Source organism: Zootoca vivipara, chromosome 1 (assembly GCF_963506605.1).
Source record: "Zootoca vivipara chromosome 1, rZooViv1.1, whole genome shotgun sequence".
Taxonomy (NCBI): Eukaryota; Metazoa; Chordata; class Lepidosauria; order Squamata; family Lacertidae; genus Zootoca; species Zootoca vivipara.
The window spans coordinates 14041805-14057863 of record NC_083276.1 but is presented as its reverse complement, the minus strand read 5'-3'; the positions used below and the strand labels follow the sequence as shown (position 1 = coordinate 14057863).

Here is a 16059-nt window from a genome sequence, read left to right as displayed (position 1 = left end):
TCCAAAGCAACTACTCTATTCCCAACTCAAAAGGCAAATCTGAAAAAGGTAGTATAAACACCGACAACTGGGAAACACTGGCCTGCGAGCGCTCCAATTGGAGAACAGTCTTTACCAAAGGTGCCATGGGCTTTGAAGAAGCACAAACTCAGGACGAAAGGGAGAAAAGTGCTAAGAGGAAGGCACGCTTGGCAAACCCTCTCCATGATCAACTCCTGCCTGAACACCTATATCCCCACCGTGGAAGGATGTGTGGATCCAGAATTGGCCTCCAGTGTCACTTATGGACTCACGGTTAAGGCCACGTTCATGGAAGACAATCTTACTCGGTTTTGAGTGATCGGCAAAGAAGAAGGGTTTTTTGTTGTCGTTTCTGCTTTTAAAAAATGGCATTTAACTGGGTGACATGTTATTAAAAACACTTGTTCACCAAATTTGAATAAAGGGTCTCCCTGTGGAAGTCCTGCTAGTGGCACAGAAGGATAATGGTGAGCCAATGGTGTTTGTGGAGGAATAATGAAAGGTAATGCTTGGCTTGCTAGACTTGTGATGATAATGTGAGCTGGAAAGAGAAGCCATCTTACCGCTGAGAGTGAATCTGCACCTAGAAGATTAAACAAAAAACAAAAAACCACCCTCTTCAAAAATGAGCTATTTGATCTGGATTCAGGCACAGTCTCTATGGAAACCCTGCAAGGCCATTTCTGAATAATAACTTTTCTGGTAGTGCCAGCTGAAAGAGGGAAGGAAGAGCAGAAGATGAGACACACACCCCCTGGAGGAAAAAAAGATACGTGGTCAAACTGTAAGTTCACCTGCCACAGTAACAAAGAAATGTGAAAGGCACAAATATATTCATCTTCATAAGGGCAGTTAAAAGCAGATTGTAGAGCATGGAATTGGATGTCTCTCATCTCCTATAGCGTCCGCTGGCCCAGCTGCATCAGATTTATCTGTGAGAATTTTATGATCCCGCTCTACAGTCCAAAAAAAATAAAATGCTCCCAGACCACCTTCCAAACCGCCCACCATCTATAGAGACACGACGCAAAAGGAAAATTAACTGGGAGGGAGAAGGAAATAATCAAGTTCTTAGCTACAAGTTGTTCTTAAGACTGACCTGCTGAGATGGAAAAGTTCGAAGGGGTGGGGCAGTTCAATTGTGCCAGCATCTGCAGCCTGAATCTCTCAAACGATATGTAGAGTGCCCAGGTTTCCCCTGGAAAGTCTTAAGATGCGAGTGGAAGACCTTAGACCCAGGGGTGTCTCTCCCTGGCCCGGCTTCACAGTCTGAGTAGCTTTTGCCTGGCTAAAATGTGTCTCAGACTCTGAAATCGGCTCCCTCTTGTCTCTGTGGAAGTTAGAGAGAAGTGTGTGTGCGTGTTGTGTGTGTACAAAGGTGAAAAATTTGATTAGTTGCTCCACCCTCTCCGATAAGAATTTCTCAGCCACTTCAGTAAATAACCTTTCCTAGGATTCTCAGAGGACAATTGGTTTAAATCTGCAGCACAGATATGCCTTCACGTGCTACTCTCCTTCAACGGTGGAGAGAACAGCCAAGTCGTGAAGCCTAGCAGTGTGGCCTAGCAGTCCCCACTATCCCAGGAAGCTCCCTGGGTGCTGCCTCTCAGCCTAACCTACCTCACAGGGCTGTTGTGAGGATAGAAAAAGGAGGGGGAACCCAGAAGGAAATATGCCAAGCGAGCATAATCTGCCATGTTTGGATACCTTTTCAGTGTGGATCTTAAATATACATATTTGTTGTCAGGGTGCCAAGCCTTCCGGCAAACTCTGCTGTGCAAATCATTAACCAAGCAGAGGTGGAATTCCCCCAAGCTGACCTTTGGAACTGTTCCCAGCTTGCCTATTCCTTCTTGCAAACAGAAAGGAAAAGAAAGGGTAGCCGGAGTATTTTTCTTTTTCTTTTTACTTCCTTTTGCAGCATACACACACAAAAAAGCAGCTCCGGTGGCGAAAGGATTTTGGTTTTAGCCTAAATAAAATACCCCCTCTTCCTTCTCTGTTATGCTCTCTGTACAGGGTTCAGTCGAGTTTTGCAAAGCCAAAAGAAGATGAGATCATGCCCTGCCACTGCGGAGAAGGTGTCTTAACAACTGTTTGTTGGAGGGGAGTGCGAGAAATTGCAGATTTAAGAAAACCAGGTGAGTCATGAAGAGAACTAGAGGATTGGAGGTCCCTGTTAGGTTCCCCATCATAGTTTGTGTGTTCTAGGTGGATATGAACCACCTCCCTCCTCCTAGATATTTACAAGATTAAATGGGGGGGGGAGGCATAATTTAATCAGTAGAGGACAAGCAACCATCTACACAAAAGACACTTAAATACTTGGTCTATTTTAAATGAATTGTTAATAGTGCTATGTAGTAAGTGTTATGTAGTATTCTGTGCCAGCTCTGCTGTTAGGCACTGTGATACAACTGCCTCAGGCGGCAGATGATGGTGGGCAGCCTCTCTTGCAAACCCCCCTGTTGCAACATGGTCTCTCCCGGGACCCCTAATCTCAACTGCTGCCTCAAGCATGGTCAGGGCCGTCTTAAGCCTATCTGGCGCCGTAATGCAGGGATCCCTCGGGCGCCCCCCCCCACTCTTCCCTCCCTTCCGCCACCTCGATGAAGCGCAACAGGAGGTCCCCAGCCTGGGAATCCAGACCCTGTCTCTTCCCTCCGGCCCCAAAGAAGGGCTCGTGCAGGTTTCCTGGCCTGGAGCACAAACGGGGCCACCGCGCCGCTCCTCCTCCCACGGCTCCTCCGCCCCCCCCCCCGGGCAGACGAGCCGTCTCCACTTTACGAAGATTGTAAAGGTGGTGGCGGCGGCGGCGGCAGAAAGGGAGGCAGGAACACTGCCACCTGTGCTCCACCTCCGCCTGCTCGGCCGAAGCGGCTGCGCAACGCTGCCACCCAGGGAGCCCTGGCTGCCACGCCAACGGGAGGTTTGTGGCCAGCTTCCCCGCCAGGGCCGTCTCAAGCCGGTCGGGTGCCCTGGCGCCGTGGCGAGGAGATCACTCCGGCGCCCCTGCCCTGGTGGGCGGGCGCAGCGCCCTCCTGCCGGCCCGGCGCCCTGGCACCCTGCGCCACCGAGACAACCCCTAGAGCCAGCCCTGTTCCCCGCAACAGCGCCCGCAGCCCGAGAAGAGGCGGGCAAGAGCGGCGCTGCGGCAGGGCTTGAGGGTGGCTCCTCCTGCAGGGAGGAGGCTCTGGGCACAGCACGGCATGGCGGAGGCGCCCTCCAAAGCGCCCTCCAGAACGTGGCACCGTGGCGCCTTGCGCCAGTAGCCTCTATGGCTAAGACGCCCCTGAGCATGGTGGAAGAGACCATTCCATTACTAGTGTTGAAGCAAACTTCATTTGCCTGTATAGCTGGCTTCTGTATGTGGATTGGGGAGAGGGCACTGCCTTGTCCTTTTCTTCAGACAGCAAGATGTCTGTCCTTTTGTTTTTTTAAAAAAATAAATCATTAGCTGTACTTTTTCTTCCCCGCCCCACCTGCTGAAATTCCTTCCGCAACACATTATTAAAAGCACAGGAGCCCCATTTTCCCCCTTTCCTCTTGGCCGGCCTACCAAACACGGCGTTACAAGAACGGATTGCATGTTTCAAAACCACAGAGCAGCAACCATGGCGATTGACGTATTTCTGATTTCAGAAAACTTAAGGTATCTGAGCCGCACCTCGCGGGGCCCCTTTTAACCGAGGCGGAGTGTCCAAATGAGGGTTCGCCTTACAGGTCAGAAACAAGTACTGAATCGACTCCAGAGAGGAGAGGCCAATAAGCAGCGCAGGGAAAAATCAATCCCTGGACTTGCCTTGACCCGCTCGAGATCCTTGGAGGTTTTCCATCTCCAGCTTCATTCAACAGATTGACAGAGAGGAAGGGAGTCCTATTATAGTCTGGAGATTGAATGTCATCTTTTTAGTAGGTCAGGGACATGCCTGGATGTAGCAATGAACACATCTGGCCTGGCCGGTGGCGGAGTGGCAAAATTCAAAGTGTGGGAGCTTATCATTACAGCCGTTATAACCAGACCTGCAAGGAGACAGCTGGGTTTGATTCATCGTTGTTAGGGATGGGGGTTGGAAATTCAATTAAGTTGGCTCTTTAAATGCAAACTTAACCAATTCGGATTTTTTAAAAAAATGATGCGCAAGCAGCCAGGCTTCAAAATTTGCAGTTCTCCAAATTTGGAAATGTACAGGTGCATAGCTGCCAAGTTTTCCCTTTTCTCACGAGGAAGCCTATTCAGCATAAGGGAAAATCCCTTAAAGAAAGGGATAACTTGGCAGCTATGCAGGTGAAACTCGGAAAATATGAATATCGTCGAAAAGTGCATTTCTTTCAGTAATGATGCAACTTATTATTTTTTCTTTTAATTTTTACCAATGATTTCTTTTGGAAATTCCACAGTAATAAAACAAATAGTTACAATAATACAAAAATAAACATCGCTATTACATTTCATTATTCCCATTCCATTTATAATTGACCCGCCGAAGGACAAATAATTACAATTACAACAAATAAAGGCTTGACAGATCTTGCTTTGCATGCCATGCATCTATCTCATATATTGGTTTCACCTTTTAAGTTGCGTTACTGAAATAAATGCACTTTTCGACGATATTCTAATTTTCCGAGTCTCAGCTGTAGTTCTCCAGCCAAGTAATGTGTCAAAAAAAAAATGCATGTATTGGGGTAAAACGTGCTCATGAAAAACATACAAAACTTCACTATATTAGGGGGGAACTGGTTTGCAAAAATGCGTGCATTCGACAAAATCGCATACAAAAAAATAGGTTTCTTAGGATAAATTCGCTGCTGAATTTTCCCGGCGATTTTTGAAAAGATGCAAATCGCCAAAGAAATTTGAAAAATGAGAACTTGAGAAAACCCAAACTGAAAGATCTGCATCCCTAGTTGCTGCAAAATGTCCAATAGCAATGTGTCCTTAACCCCTGGTGTAAGGTCATTGCTTGAAGTCCTGAGACTATCAATGTGTTTTATGAATGATTTCAGACAGACAGGCTGGGATTTATACATGCAGGCTTTGTCCAGGGCTCTGAGAATGCCATACTCCTAGAATCATAGCATCATAGAGTTGGAAGAGACCACAAGGGCCATCCAGTCCAAACCCCTGCCAAGCAGGAATGGCTGTCAAGCCTCTGCTTAAAGACCTCCAAAGAAGGAGACTCCACCACACTCCTTGGCAGGAAATTCCACTGTCGAACAGCTCTTACTGCCAGGAAGTTCTTCCTAATGTTTAGGTGGACTCTTCTTTCTTGTAGCTTGAATCCATTGCTCCTAGCCTGGAACCAAACGATGTGACTTATGGGTGGTGTGTGGGCAGGGCCAGAATAAGACCTTTAGGGGCCCTAGAATCATAGAATCATAGAGTTGGAAGAGACCCCAAGGGCCATCCAGTCCAACCCCCTGCCAAGCAGGAAACACCATCAAAGCATTCTTGACATATGGCTGTCAAGCCTCTGCTTAAAGACCTCCAAAGAAGGAGACTCCACCACACTTCTTGGTAGTAAATTCCACTGTCGATCAGCTTTACTGTCAGGAAGTTCTTCCTAATGTTTAGGTGGAATCTTCTTTCTTGTAGTTTGAATCCATTGTTCCATGTCTGCTTCTCTGGAGCAGCAGAAAACAACCTTTCACCCTCCTCTATACATAGCTGCCAAGTTATCCCTTTTTTTAAGGGAAATTCCCTTATGCTGAATAGGCTTCCTCGTGAGAAAAGGGAAAACTTGGCAGCTATGCCTCTATATGACATCCTTTTATATATTTTAACATGGCTATCATATCACCCCTTAACCTTCTCTTCTCCAGGCTAAACATACCCAGCTCCCTAAGCCGTTCCTCATAAGGCATTGTTTCCAGGCCTTCCCTAAGCACTTAAAAGATTTGGGTGCCCCCATTAGGGCTGCCATACATTCAGAATTTCCCAGACATAGCCTGGATTCGTCCATCAAAAACCCAGGTGTATGGCAGCCCATACTGGAAGTGCAGTTTTTTTGGCGATTTTCTAAAAAGAAAAGAAAAGCTCAACAACATTGCCCCCCAAAAAAGCTTGTGTCTGGATTTTCACTTTTTGAAATATGTCAACCCATATTTCAATTTGCGACCATTAATGTTTAAAATCTGGCAATGGAATATTTCTGTGGCACGCCGCCCCCCTTTCTTGATGCATGTGTTTATTTCATAGCTGCCAAGTTTTCCCTTTTCTCGCGAGGAAGCCTATTCAGCATAAGGGGAAATCCCTTAAAATAAGGGATAACTTGACAGCTATGGTTTATTTCACCTAATGATTAATTCAATCCTGTCTATGGGTGCTTAAATCTCTTCTGGAATGAAAGGGGCAGGGTGGGTGTGCAACAGCGGCCTCTGCAATTAGCTGGCAGTATGACTGTATATGTTGGGACGTGGGTGGCGCTGTGGGTTAAACCACAGAGCCTAGGGCTTGCCGATTAGAAGGTTGGCGGTTCGAATCCCTGCAACGGGGTGAGCTCCCATTGTTTGGTCCCAGCTCCTGCCAACCTAGCAGTTCGAAAGCACGTCAAAGTGCAAGTAGATAAATAGGTACCGCTACAGCGGGAAGGTAAACAGCGTTTCCGTGCACTGCTCTGGTTTGCCAGAAGCAGCTTTGTCATGCTGGCCACATGACCTGGAAGCTGTACACCGGCTCCCTCAGCCAATAATGCGAAATAAGCGCCACAACCCCAGAGTCGGTCACGACTGGACCTAAACGTTCCCCAAATAAATTCAGACAAGACTCAAATTTTTTATTTGGTTTTTGGCAGAATTTAGGCCACAACTTTATTGATTACAATCAAGTGAGTGGTTATTGATTACAATCAAGTGAGTGGTTGCATAGGCTCTGGTTCGACTAGCTCCCTGCACCCTTGCAGGCAGCACTGACCCTGGGCACCAACCATAGGTCAGCCTTGGGTGAACACCTGGCATAGTGGAAGGTGGGGTCAAGCCAGTCCACCAGCCAGATGTCCCCCTGGACTCTGGCTCCAGGCACAACCCCTCTCAGGGTTGACCAACCAAGAGTCCCAGGATTCCTTTAACGGAATACCGTTACTAGACTGCTCTGCCACTCCATCACCTGAACCAGAGCCTATCCGCCACCTTACAAGTTGTGACGATTTGCTACGTGGCAGGCAAAACCCAAATGACACCAGCCAATCAGCCAAGTGGGGAAAATTCCTGCCGTGCCCCTGTCCCCATGACAGACGACACACGACAGCATAGCAAGGTCATGCGTGCAAGCCCTAAATATAGGGAGAGGTGGGCGGGTGTTCCAATGCACTGGCCCAAAAGAAGAAGCTCAGGGACATGTGCATGGGCTTCAATAAAGGTCCCTCAATACAATTTTGCTTGTGTCCCATTGGTCTGATTGCATCCAGCATTGAGGGACCTCCAATAGGGTGCTGTGGCCATCCAAACGTTCCCACCCACAACACAGGGTCTGGTTGCCAGGTCACACCGCAACATGTGCCCTCTTGTTAGGAAGGACCTGATATACCATTACATATGTAAAGCTGGCTTTACTGATAGTGGTTTTCTACTGCACATGGCAGCAATAGTTGTTTCCTGCCGTCCACTTCTGTAGCGTACTGATTAACTTTCCTACTTTGTTTCCCCGCCCCGCCCCCCACAGTAATAAAATAAAAGAGGAGCAAGGGAGACAAGTGAGGAAATGGAATTGCCAGCGTCTCCAGAAAAATGCCAAGAGAGTGAAATCAGCGGTTGTCTTCCCAAAGATTCTCCGCCCTTGAGTCAGCAAGGAGAAAATGAGCCCCAAAACTTCATCAGGGGTATCAGAGAAGCGCTGAGCTTCAGGGGAAAGGCATCAAAATTGGCCAAAGAGAAACTGGTTGAAGCTAAAATGGATGGAGATAAAACAGAAATAAGCGGGAGGAATGGGAAATTGGAAAAGCCATCGCAGCCGGAGTCTCCAGCGGAAAGTGCGGAAAGTGAAAGTCTACACTGCCCTCCCGAAGACTGTCCACCCTTGTATAAACAAGGAGAAAACGAGCCAAAAAACTTCATCAGGGGTATCGGAGAAGTGCTGAGCTTCAGGAAACGACGATCGAAAAGTCTCAAAGAGAAATTAAGTGACACTAACATGGATGGGTATAGAACAGAAGCAAGAGAGACTGATGGGGAAATGGAGCTGGCGTCAGAACCAAAGTCTCCTGCAAAATGCACGGACGGTGGAGAGGCATCGAAATCTGCCGAAGAGAAATCTACTGAAGTCAACGTGGGTGAAGACAAGACAGAAATAAGGGAGGCGGACGGGAAAATGGAGCTGCCATCAGAGCCAAAGTCTCTGGCAAAACATACGGAGGGGAGTGAAGATGGCAATTGCCTTCCCAAAGAAAAGGAGCCCCAAAACATCAATAGGGGCCTGAAAATAAGAGGGAACTTGAGGAAAGGTAGATCAAAATCTCTCAAAGAGAAATCGGTTGAACCTAAACTGCATGAAACTAAAGCAGAAATAAGGGAGAAGGAGGAACAGGAGGAGGAGAAGAAAATGGAGCTCCCAGACCCTTCAGTGAACTACACAGAAAGAGAAGGTGACCATTTATTGTTGTCAATTGTTTTTAATGTTGTTTTTAATGCTGTAACCTGCCTTGGGACCTTAGGGTGAAGGGTGGGAAATCAATCAATCAATCAATCAATCAATCAATCATTGTCTTCCCAAAGGTTATCTGCACCTGAGTCATCAAGGAGAAGACGAGCCAAAGAAATTCAAACGATGGAGCTTGATAGGAAGTGCATCAAAATCTGTCAAAGAGCAATCGGCTGAAGAAGTGGACCCTTCCAGGTCCAGCACGCGTCTTTCATTCTTAAAGAAAATAAAGACCAGGCTTCCAAAGGAGAGTAAGGAGCCAGAAGAAGAAGAAGACCATGTTCAGAAAGAACCACTGTCTGGTAAGAAATTGAAGATGCTCGATGTTCTTTTTCTGGGTTGTTCTGGATGCCCAGGCTTGAAAACAGGTGTACAGTTCTTTCAGCATATCACAATACAGGGCATATTTACTATATCAAATCAAATATTGAAACTGAGTTGAGTGCTGGTGCCTTCCTTGTAAATTCGGTCAATGACGTTTATCAGATACCCCTACTGAACGAGACTCAATGGGTGTCTATCAGAAGCAGGGACTGTGTTGTTTCATGGATCTCAGGGCACTGTACCGTTCAGCCCCCTTTAATTTTTATTCACATATCAACCTGGGGAGGGTGGTTAGATCTGAAAGATACTGCTCTGAGAGCTCACAGTGAGCTTTCTGGATGAGCAGGGAACTGAATTCAGGTGTCCCACAGCTATTATAATTTGTGGTGATGACAGTTAGGAGACTTGCTTTCCTGCTTATAAGTGGCTCTTGGGCACTGCTTTTGCTTGCTTTCAGTTTTGCGCAAATCTCTTTTTATCTGCCGGAATGTGCTCAGTGCTTGTTTCAACTTTGCCTTGAAAGGAAAATTGGGAAATTAATTGGGGTCAGCCACTTTTTCGTAATCTAATCTTCAGCGCCTGCCAGAGCCCAAACTCTCTGTCTGTCAGTGGTATTTTGGTACAAGTCATTACTAGCCAGCTGCCTTCGCTCACATCACACACAGAGGCACGGCACAAATAATTTCTGTGCATGTGAACTACACAACCGCAAAGTGCAGAGCAGGAATTTAACTGGGCCAGGATGGGAGCAGTCTCTCATTACACTGCACAGTTTTATCAATCTCTGTTATGTCCTTTCTTAGCCCTCTTTTTCTGAACTCAAAAGCTTTCAGTACAGGGGTGAACAACCCCAGGCCTGGGGGACAAATCTGTTACAGGAGCGTCCTACACACGAGTAGGACCTTGGTAAAGACACATGCCCGACTGCTGGCATGTTCTCTCCCTCCCTGTCGATCATTTGGGAGCTTCAAAAGCTTTCTCCAGCCCGAACATAACAGCAACTGATGCCTTGGAGACATCAGCACACTTAGGGATCCACAGAGTCATCGCAGGTTGCGTAACAGGCCTCAGCAATTCAGCATTTTGGCTAAAAAGGTAAAGGTAAAGGGACCCCTGACCATTAGGTCCAGTCGTGACCGACTCTGGGGTTGTGGCGCTCATCTTGCATTATTGGCCGAGGGAGCCGGTGTACAGCTTCTGGGTCATGTGGCCAGCATGACAAAGCCGCTTCTGGCAAACCAGAGCAGCACATGGAAACGCCGTTTACCTTCCCGCTGTAGCGGTTCCTATATATCTACTTGCATTTTGACGTGCTTTCGAACTGCTAGGTTGGCAGGAGCTGGGACCAAGCAACGGGAGCTCACCCTGTTGTGGGGATTCGAACCGCCGACCTTCTGATTGGCAAGCCGTAGGCTCTGTGGTTTAATCCACAGGCTAATCTACATTTATTTACATATAATACACTCGGAGTACTGCAACATGGCTCCCTCTCTCTCTAGCATCAGACGGCAAAGAGAAAGAACAAAGGACAATAGTCCCACTTCACGGAACAGAGCAACACAAACATCCTGTCTCCGTCACTTCCCACACTGTGGAGTGAAAAACCTACACCGTCATGTGATAGACAACAATCCCATGACTGCAGACACTGGGAATGAATCTTCAACAAAATCCAGTCCTCTGGGCTTCTCCATCTGCCCATGGGACTCTCCTCAGGCCACATACCCACTCCAGCCCTCCTTTGCACTCCCCTTAAGAGTTTCTGTCTCTCTGGAATGTGTTCTTGAACTATGATAATGACTCTGGCAGGGGACTAAATAGTACAGGGCCTCCCTTGCACCCTCATTGTAAGCTTTTCCATCTTGTTGTGACTGCCAGTTTGCATTTCTTAGTGCAGAAAGTATTGATCTGATGTGTAGAGATCTTTCCTATTCTACTTAATTCAAGTGGGTTCTGGAAGCTTCTCTGTGTGAAAGAAACAAGCAGAAGGTTTGTGATGTTTGGGTTATTCCTTCAGAGAAGCTGAGCACAGCTGGTTTAAACTGTTATCTCTTCAGTCAAGGCCAGAAGGCGCCTGTGTTTCACTTTCACTTTATATCTCTTTTCCATCTGGTGTGGTTTTCTGTATATACTGTAGTGTTAAGGTTTAGACTTATTATAAGTTATTGTAAGTTTAAGTTAAGTTTGGATTTCTTTTGGACAGTGCCCATCCTGACTGTATTTGATTTGTGACCATTATGCTCATTTGCCTTCAGTTGCAGTAAAGCTCTGCTGGATGAAATATTAATTGCCCCGGTCTATTTTTTGGGAATCCTTCAATGTGTTTTAAGTTTTTACTCTGCTAACTGTACATTAGAGTTCTGCTCTGGATCGATATTGAGTAGAATTCCGTGACACTGACTTCCTTGCAAAGCATTTTGAGGACAAAACTGCTTGCATCCATTGTGATCTTGACTCCACTGTTATAGCAGATGACTATCATGAGTACCTCTGAATTAAAGTACAAGGTTCTCTTGAGAACACAGAAGTAGTTCTGTAACTCCTTTTATTCTTGTTCTGCATGAAAGATCCTCCTCCTGCCGCGAGACTTAAACAATAGCCAAAGCATCTTGTTTAGGTTCAATTTTATTCCAACAGAGCGTGGGTGGGACACCTCTGGCCCCCAGATGTTTATTGACTCCAACTCCCACCAGCGCAAGCCAGCTTGGCTAATGGTCAGGGGTTTAGGGGGCTGGAGTCCAGCAACAAGTAAGAGGTCACAGGTTCCCCACCATTGGCCCAGAGGAACTATTCCAAATTATTTCTGAAGATGAAAACATGCAGTAGATGTGGCTTGCTCTCAAATTCCATTTCTCTCTTTAGTTATGCAGATAAATGAACTTATTAAAAACAAGCAACTTCTAGAAGCCTTCGAAAACATCAAGGGTTTAGAAAGGGAGCTTCTGGCTGAAATTGATGCCAGGAAATATGAAGACAACCCCAAGGAATGCATTGTGAAGGCCAAGGACGTTGACTTGCTCTACGACTCTGTTTCTAAGGCCATCCAGCACATCGTGGAGGAAACCCTGGAGCTTCCCAGGGTAAATGCAAAGGCTTTAAACACTCTTGTGACTCTGATTGCAGAGGAAGAAAAAGCCCACGCTGGGGCTACAAGCATCGCCGCCCCATCCGAGGCTGTGTCCCACCTTGGGTTAGCCAGGAACTGGAGGCAGCTTTGGGAAGACGCTGTCAAGCAAAGTGTGGAAATCAGGGTCTCAAAAGTGCCTGTGCCACTGAAGGAGGACAACGCCTCTTGGCTGTCTATACACTTAGGATATCTCAAAGAAGTCATAAGAAATGATTTGTTGACAATCAAACACTGGGTACACAAATGCTATCCCCCAGACTACAGTGTGGGCGATGTATACCTGAAGGCTTTCCACGAAGCTGTCTCTTCACATTTACGAACCATCCTGGAAGAAGATGAGAGCCTGGGATACAATCAATTCTATGCAGTACTCAACTGGGTCACTAATGTATACTGCAGGTAAGTTTCCCATTAATTACATGGTGATTAAAGGTCAAGGTACGCCTGACCATCGCGGACAACTCTGGGGTTGCTCTCAGTACGTTTCCGAGCACAGTTCAAAGTGTTGGTGCTAACCTTTAAAGCCCTAAATGGCCTCGGATCTGTATACCTGAAGGAGCATCTCCACCCCCATCATTCTGCCCAGACACTGAGGTCCACTACTGAGGGCCTTCTGGTGGTTCCCTCGTTGCGAGAAGCCAAGTTGCAGGGAACCAGGCAGAGGGCCTTCTCAGTAGTGGCACCTGCCCTGTGGAACGCCCTCCCATCAGATGTCAAAGAGAAAAACAGCTACCAGATTTTTAGAAGACATCTGAAGGCAGCCCTGTTTAGGGAGGCTTTTAATGTTTAATGGATTATTTTATTTCATTTTTCTGTTGGAAGCCGCCCAGAGTGGCTGGGGAAACCCAGCCGGATGGGCGGGGTATAAATTATTATTATTATTACGCGCTCATCTCGCTTTACTGGCTGAGGGAGCTGGTGTTTGTCCGCAGACAGCTTCCGGGTCATGTGGCCAGCATGACTAAGCCGCTTCTGGCGAACCAGAGCAGCGCACGGAAACGCCGTTTACCTTCCTGCCAGAGCGGTACCTATTTATCTACTTGCACTTTGTGCTTTCAAACTGCTAGATTGGCAGGAGCAGGGACAGAGCAACAGGAGCTCACCCTGTCGCGGGGATTCGAACCGCCGACCTTCTGATCAGTAACCGCCATCCGCATCCATGTGATTTCCATGTGATCAAGAGGCAGCACGCTTGTACTGCTGACCCCACCCACAATCTTGTGTGGATGCCTCCAGCCTCCCCCTCTTATTTTTGTTACCGTGGAATCTAGTAATTACAAGGACACCATTGGAGGCTACAGAGTCACTGGCTAATGAAATGAACCTAGTTCCTGGCTCTTAAGTCTGATGCTGGTAATCTGCATTGTACATCTCTACATTTTGTAAAGTTGTTCTTGAAATGAAATAAAAATACAAAACACTGTATGCTACAAAAAAGTGCACACAAAAAGCATGCAAAATTATTGTTATTATTATTTGGTTTAAAAAAATCTTTATTGAGATTTTAATTAAAACATATCAAATCATAACAAAACAAATTAAAACAAATCAACTCAAAATATAAAAATTCATACTTCCAAATTTACATCTGAAAAGTAATTGATATCTAATACATAATTCGACTAAACCTTCCTGTCTAGTCTTTTCCTCTATGAAATCCAAATAAAAAAACATACACTTAATATTTCTCGTAAACATATCTAACAGATAAATTTCCCTCTTTTTCCATATACTTCCTCTTGCCTTGATCTTGGTCTCTTTAAGCTTTTGATTGTTTACTGCTTCCCTCATCCAATGTTTCGCCTGTGTTTCCTTTTGTTTTACAATCTTTACCTACAGTACTGGTCTCTAGAAATGAATCCAGGATTTTAATGTGGGACATTGATGCTTCATATAATTTCCGAATTTCCCCCAAGTTTGTTCAAAATTTTGTTTACGGCCGCCTCTAATCGAATTGGTTAATTTTGCTAAATCTACATATCCAAATAATTTTTCCTGCCACTCATCAATTTTTTTGTATATCTTGTCTTTTCCAATACGTGGCTATTAATATTCTTGCAGCTGCAGTTGCATATAAGAATATTTTTGATCCTGTTTTTTAATTCCCTTATCTACCATTCCTAATAAAAAAATTCAGGATTCTTTTTTAAATTGTACTTCTTCCTTTTTTTAATTTCTTCAAAGATCTGATTCCAAAAAGGTTTTATCTTATCACATTGCCACCACATATGAACAAGTGTCCCTATTTCTTTTTGGCACCTCTATTATTATTATTATTATTATTATTATTATTATTATTATTATTAAATTAATTAATTAAATTTGTATACTGCCCTTCATCCAAAGATCCCAGGATAGTTCACAACAGAAAAATACAAAATGAGAATACAGAATGCATAATAAAACAAAAACAAACCAATAACCCTTCTCCCACAAAAGCATTTTAAAAGCCATGGATTTTAAAAATGTGTATGTTAGTAAAAAATAACACACCAAAACGCATTAGATTAGGGACCACCCCAGCTGCTGCCCTCCTTTCCTTTAAAGTTTTGGGAGGGAAAGACTTTGCCAAGGCCAGTTAGGTATTTTCTGTAAGCCAGATTCTGTCCACAGGCTTCTGGACGAAGGTCCCAAATATACAAACATCATGGAATGCTGTTTTTGTTTTTGTAGTGAAAATCTCTTAGGATGCCCAGACCTTAAACCAGAAATAAAAACTGAAGCTCTGCCGGATTTGTTAACTTCAGAAGATTTAGACAAACTGAAGAGCAACTACGTTAACTCTGTCCAGGTAACATCTCAATTTCCTTGAATAAATCAAAGGAGAGGGCGGGGAAGTTTGCATAATTGCTAATTGAATCCTTTGAAACCGAACATGTGCTGCTTTTAATCCAGACTGTAGCGCTCAATGCCCCAACTTCCTTTGGAATGAAGCCTTAGAAAATGCATTTATGAATGGGATCCAAAGGCCCCTTAAACTTCCACAGGAGCAATGCATTATTGGTTGAATGGAGATTCCTACCTCCAGGGATGGGGGTGGTGGGAATTCAATTCAGTTAGCATTTAAAGGCAAACCTATCCAGTACTCAAAAGCATAATCTCCAACATTTCTCCGATGAAAATAGGGATGTAAGGAGCATTGAGAAGTGAGCGTGAGCTGTTTTCATCAAAGCCCCATGAGGAGTTCATTTATTGGTCATGCCCACAATAGTGTGCAGTTTTGACTAATGTACACATTCTTGGAAGCAATTTCTCCTAATATAATGCAACTTTTGTGCGTTGTTTTCACTTTACCCTAATTATATGCATTTTATACACATGACTTGCCCGGAGAACTGCATTGCTAAATTCGGCAAATTCTGAGGGATGGTTATGTTTTGAGGTTCAACATATCGTTTCCAAAAGGCATACCTGCCAAGTCTCCCGTATTCCCCGGGAAATCCCCGTTTCCCCAGCTGTTCCTAGTTGAAAAAACGGATTTTTTTTTTTGTTTTCCCCCGGTTTATTCTGGCGCGGTGGCCATTTTGGAACTGGGCGGAGCATGCTCAGAAGCGACTTTTGATGCTGCTCTGCCCAGTTCCAAAATGGCTGCAGTGCGACTTCTGGCGCGGCGGCCATTTTGGAACTGGGCAAAGCAGCATTAAAAGTCACTTCTGAGCATGCTCTGCCCAGTTCCAAAATGGCGACAGCGCTACTTCCGGTCTGCTACTTCTGGCCCGGTCCCTACCCACCTTTAGCGGTGGGGCAATCTGTTTTGCAAGGCAGATTGATTTTTGCAAGGCTGATTTTTCTCAAGCAGCAGAACTTGACTGGCTTCCAAAGCATCTTTTGGACCCATTTTGAAAAGTATTTTGCTGGAGAGCTACAAGGAACTGGGATGCATGTGCATAAAAGAAGTGTCTGCATATATGATTATGCTGAGCTGTGTTGTTCCCCTTTATCTAAATGT

At 45.4% G+C, this 16059-nt stretch overlaps 1 protein-coding gene across 4 annotated transcripts in view; it reads left to right on the top strand.

The window, feature by feature from the left end:
* The first annotated feature begins 1832 nt into the window (after window positions 1-1832).
* EXOC3L4 (exocyst complex component 3 like 4) overlaps window positions 1833-16059 on the top strand; it is a 38967-nt gene continuing 24740 nt past the window's right edge. Inside the window, exons 1-5 of one of the 4 annotated variants that reach the window (XM_060271714.1) lie at window positions 1833-2162; window positions 7685-8603; window positions 8734-8961; window positions 11846-12509; window positions 14784-14901. In XM_060271714.1, coding sequence (XP_060127697.1) covers window positions 7724-8603; window positions 8734-8961; window positions 11846-12509; window positions 14784-14901 — 1890 coding nt within the window. In that variant the 5' untranslated portion in view covers window positions 1833-2162; window positions 7685-7723. The remainder of the gene's footprint in view (window positions 2163-7684; window positions 8604-8733; window positions 8962-11845; window positions 12510-14783; window positions 14902-16059) is intronic. The other 3 variants (XM_060271711.1, XM_060271717.1, XM_060271709.1) reach the window with 3 other exon arrangements.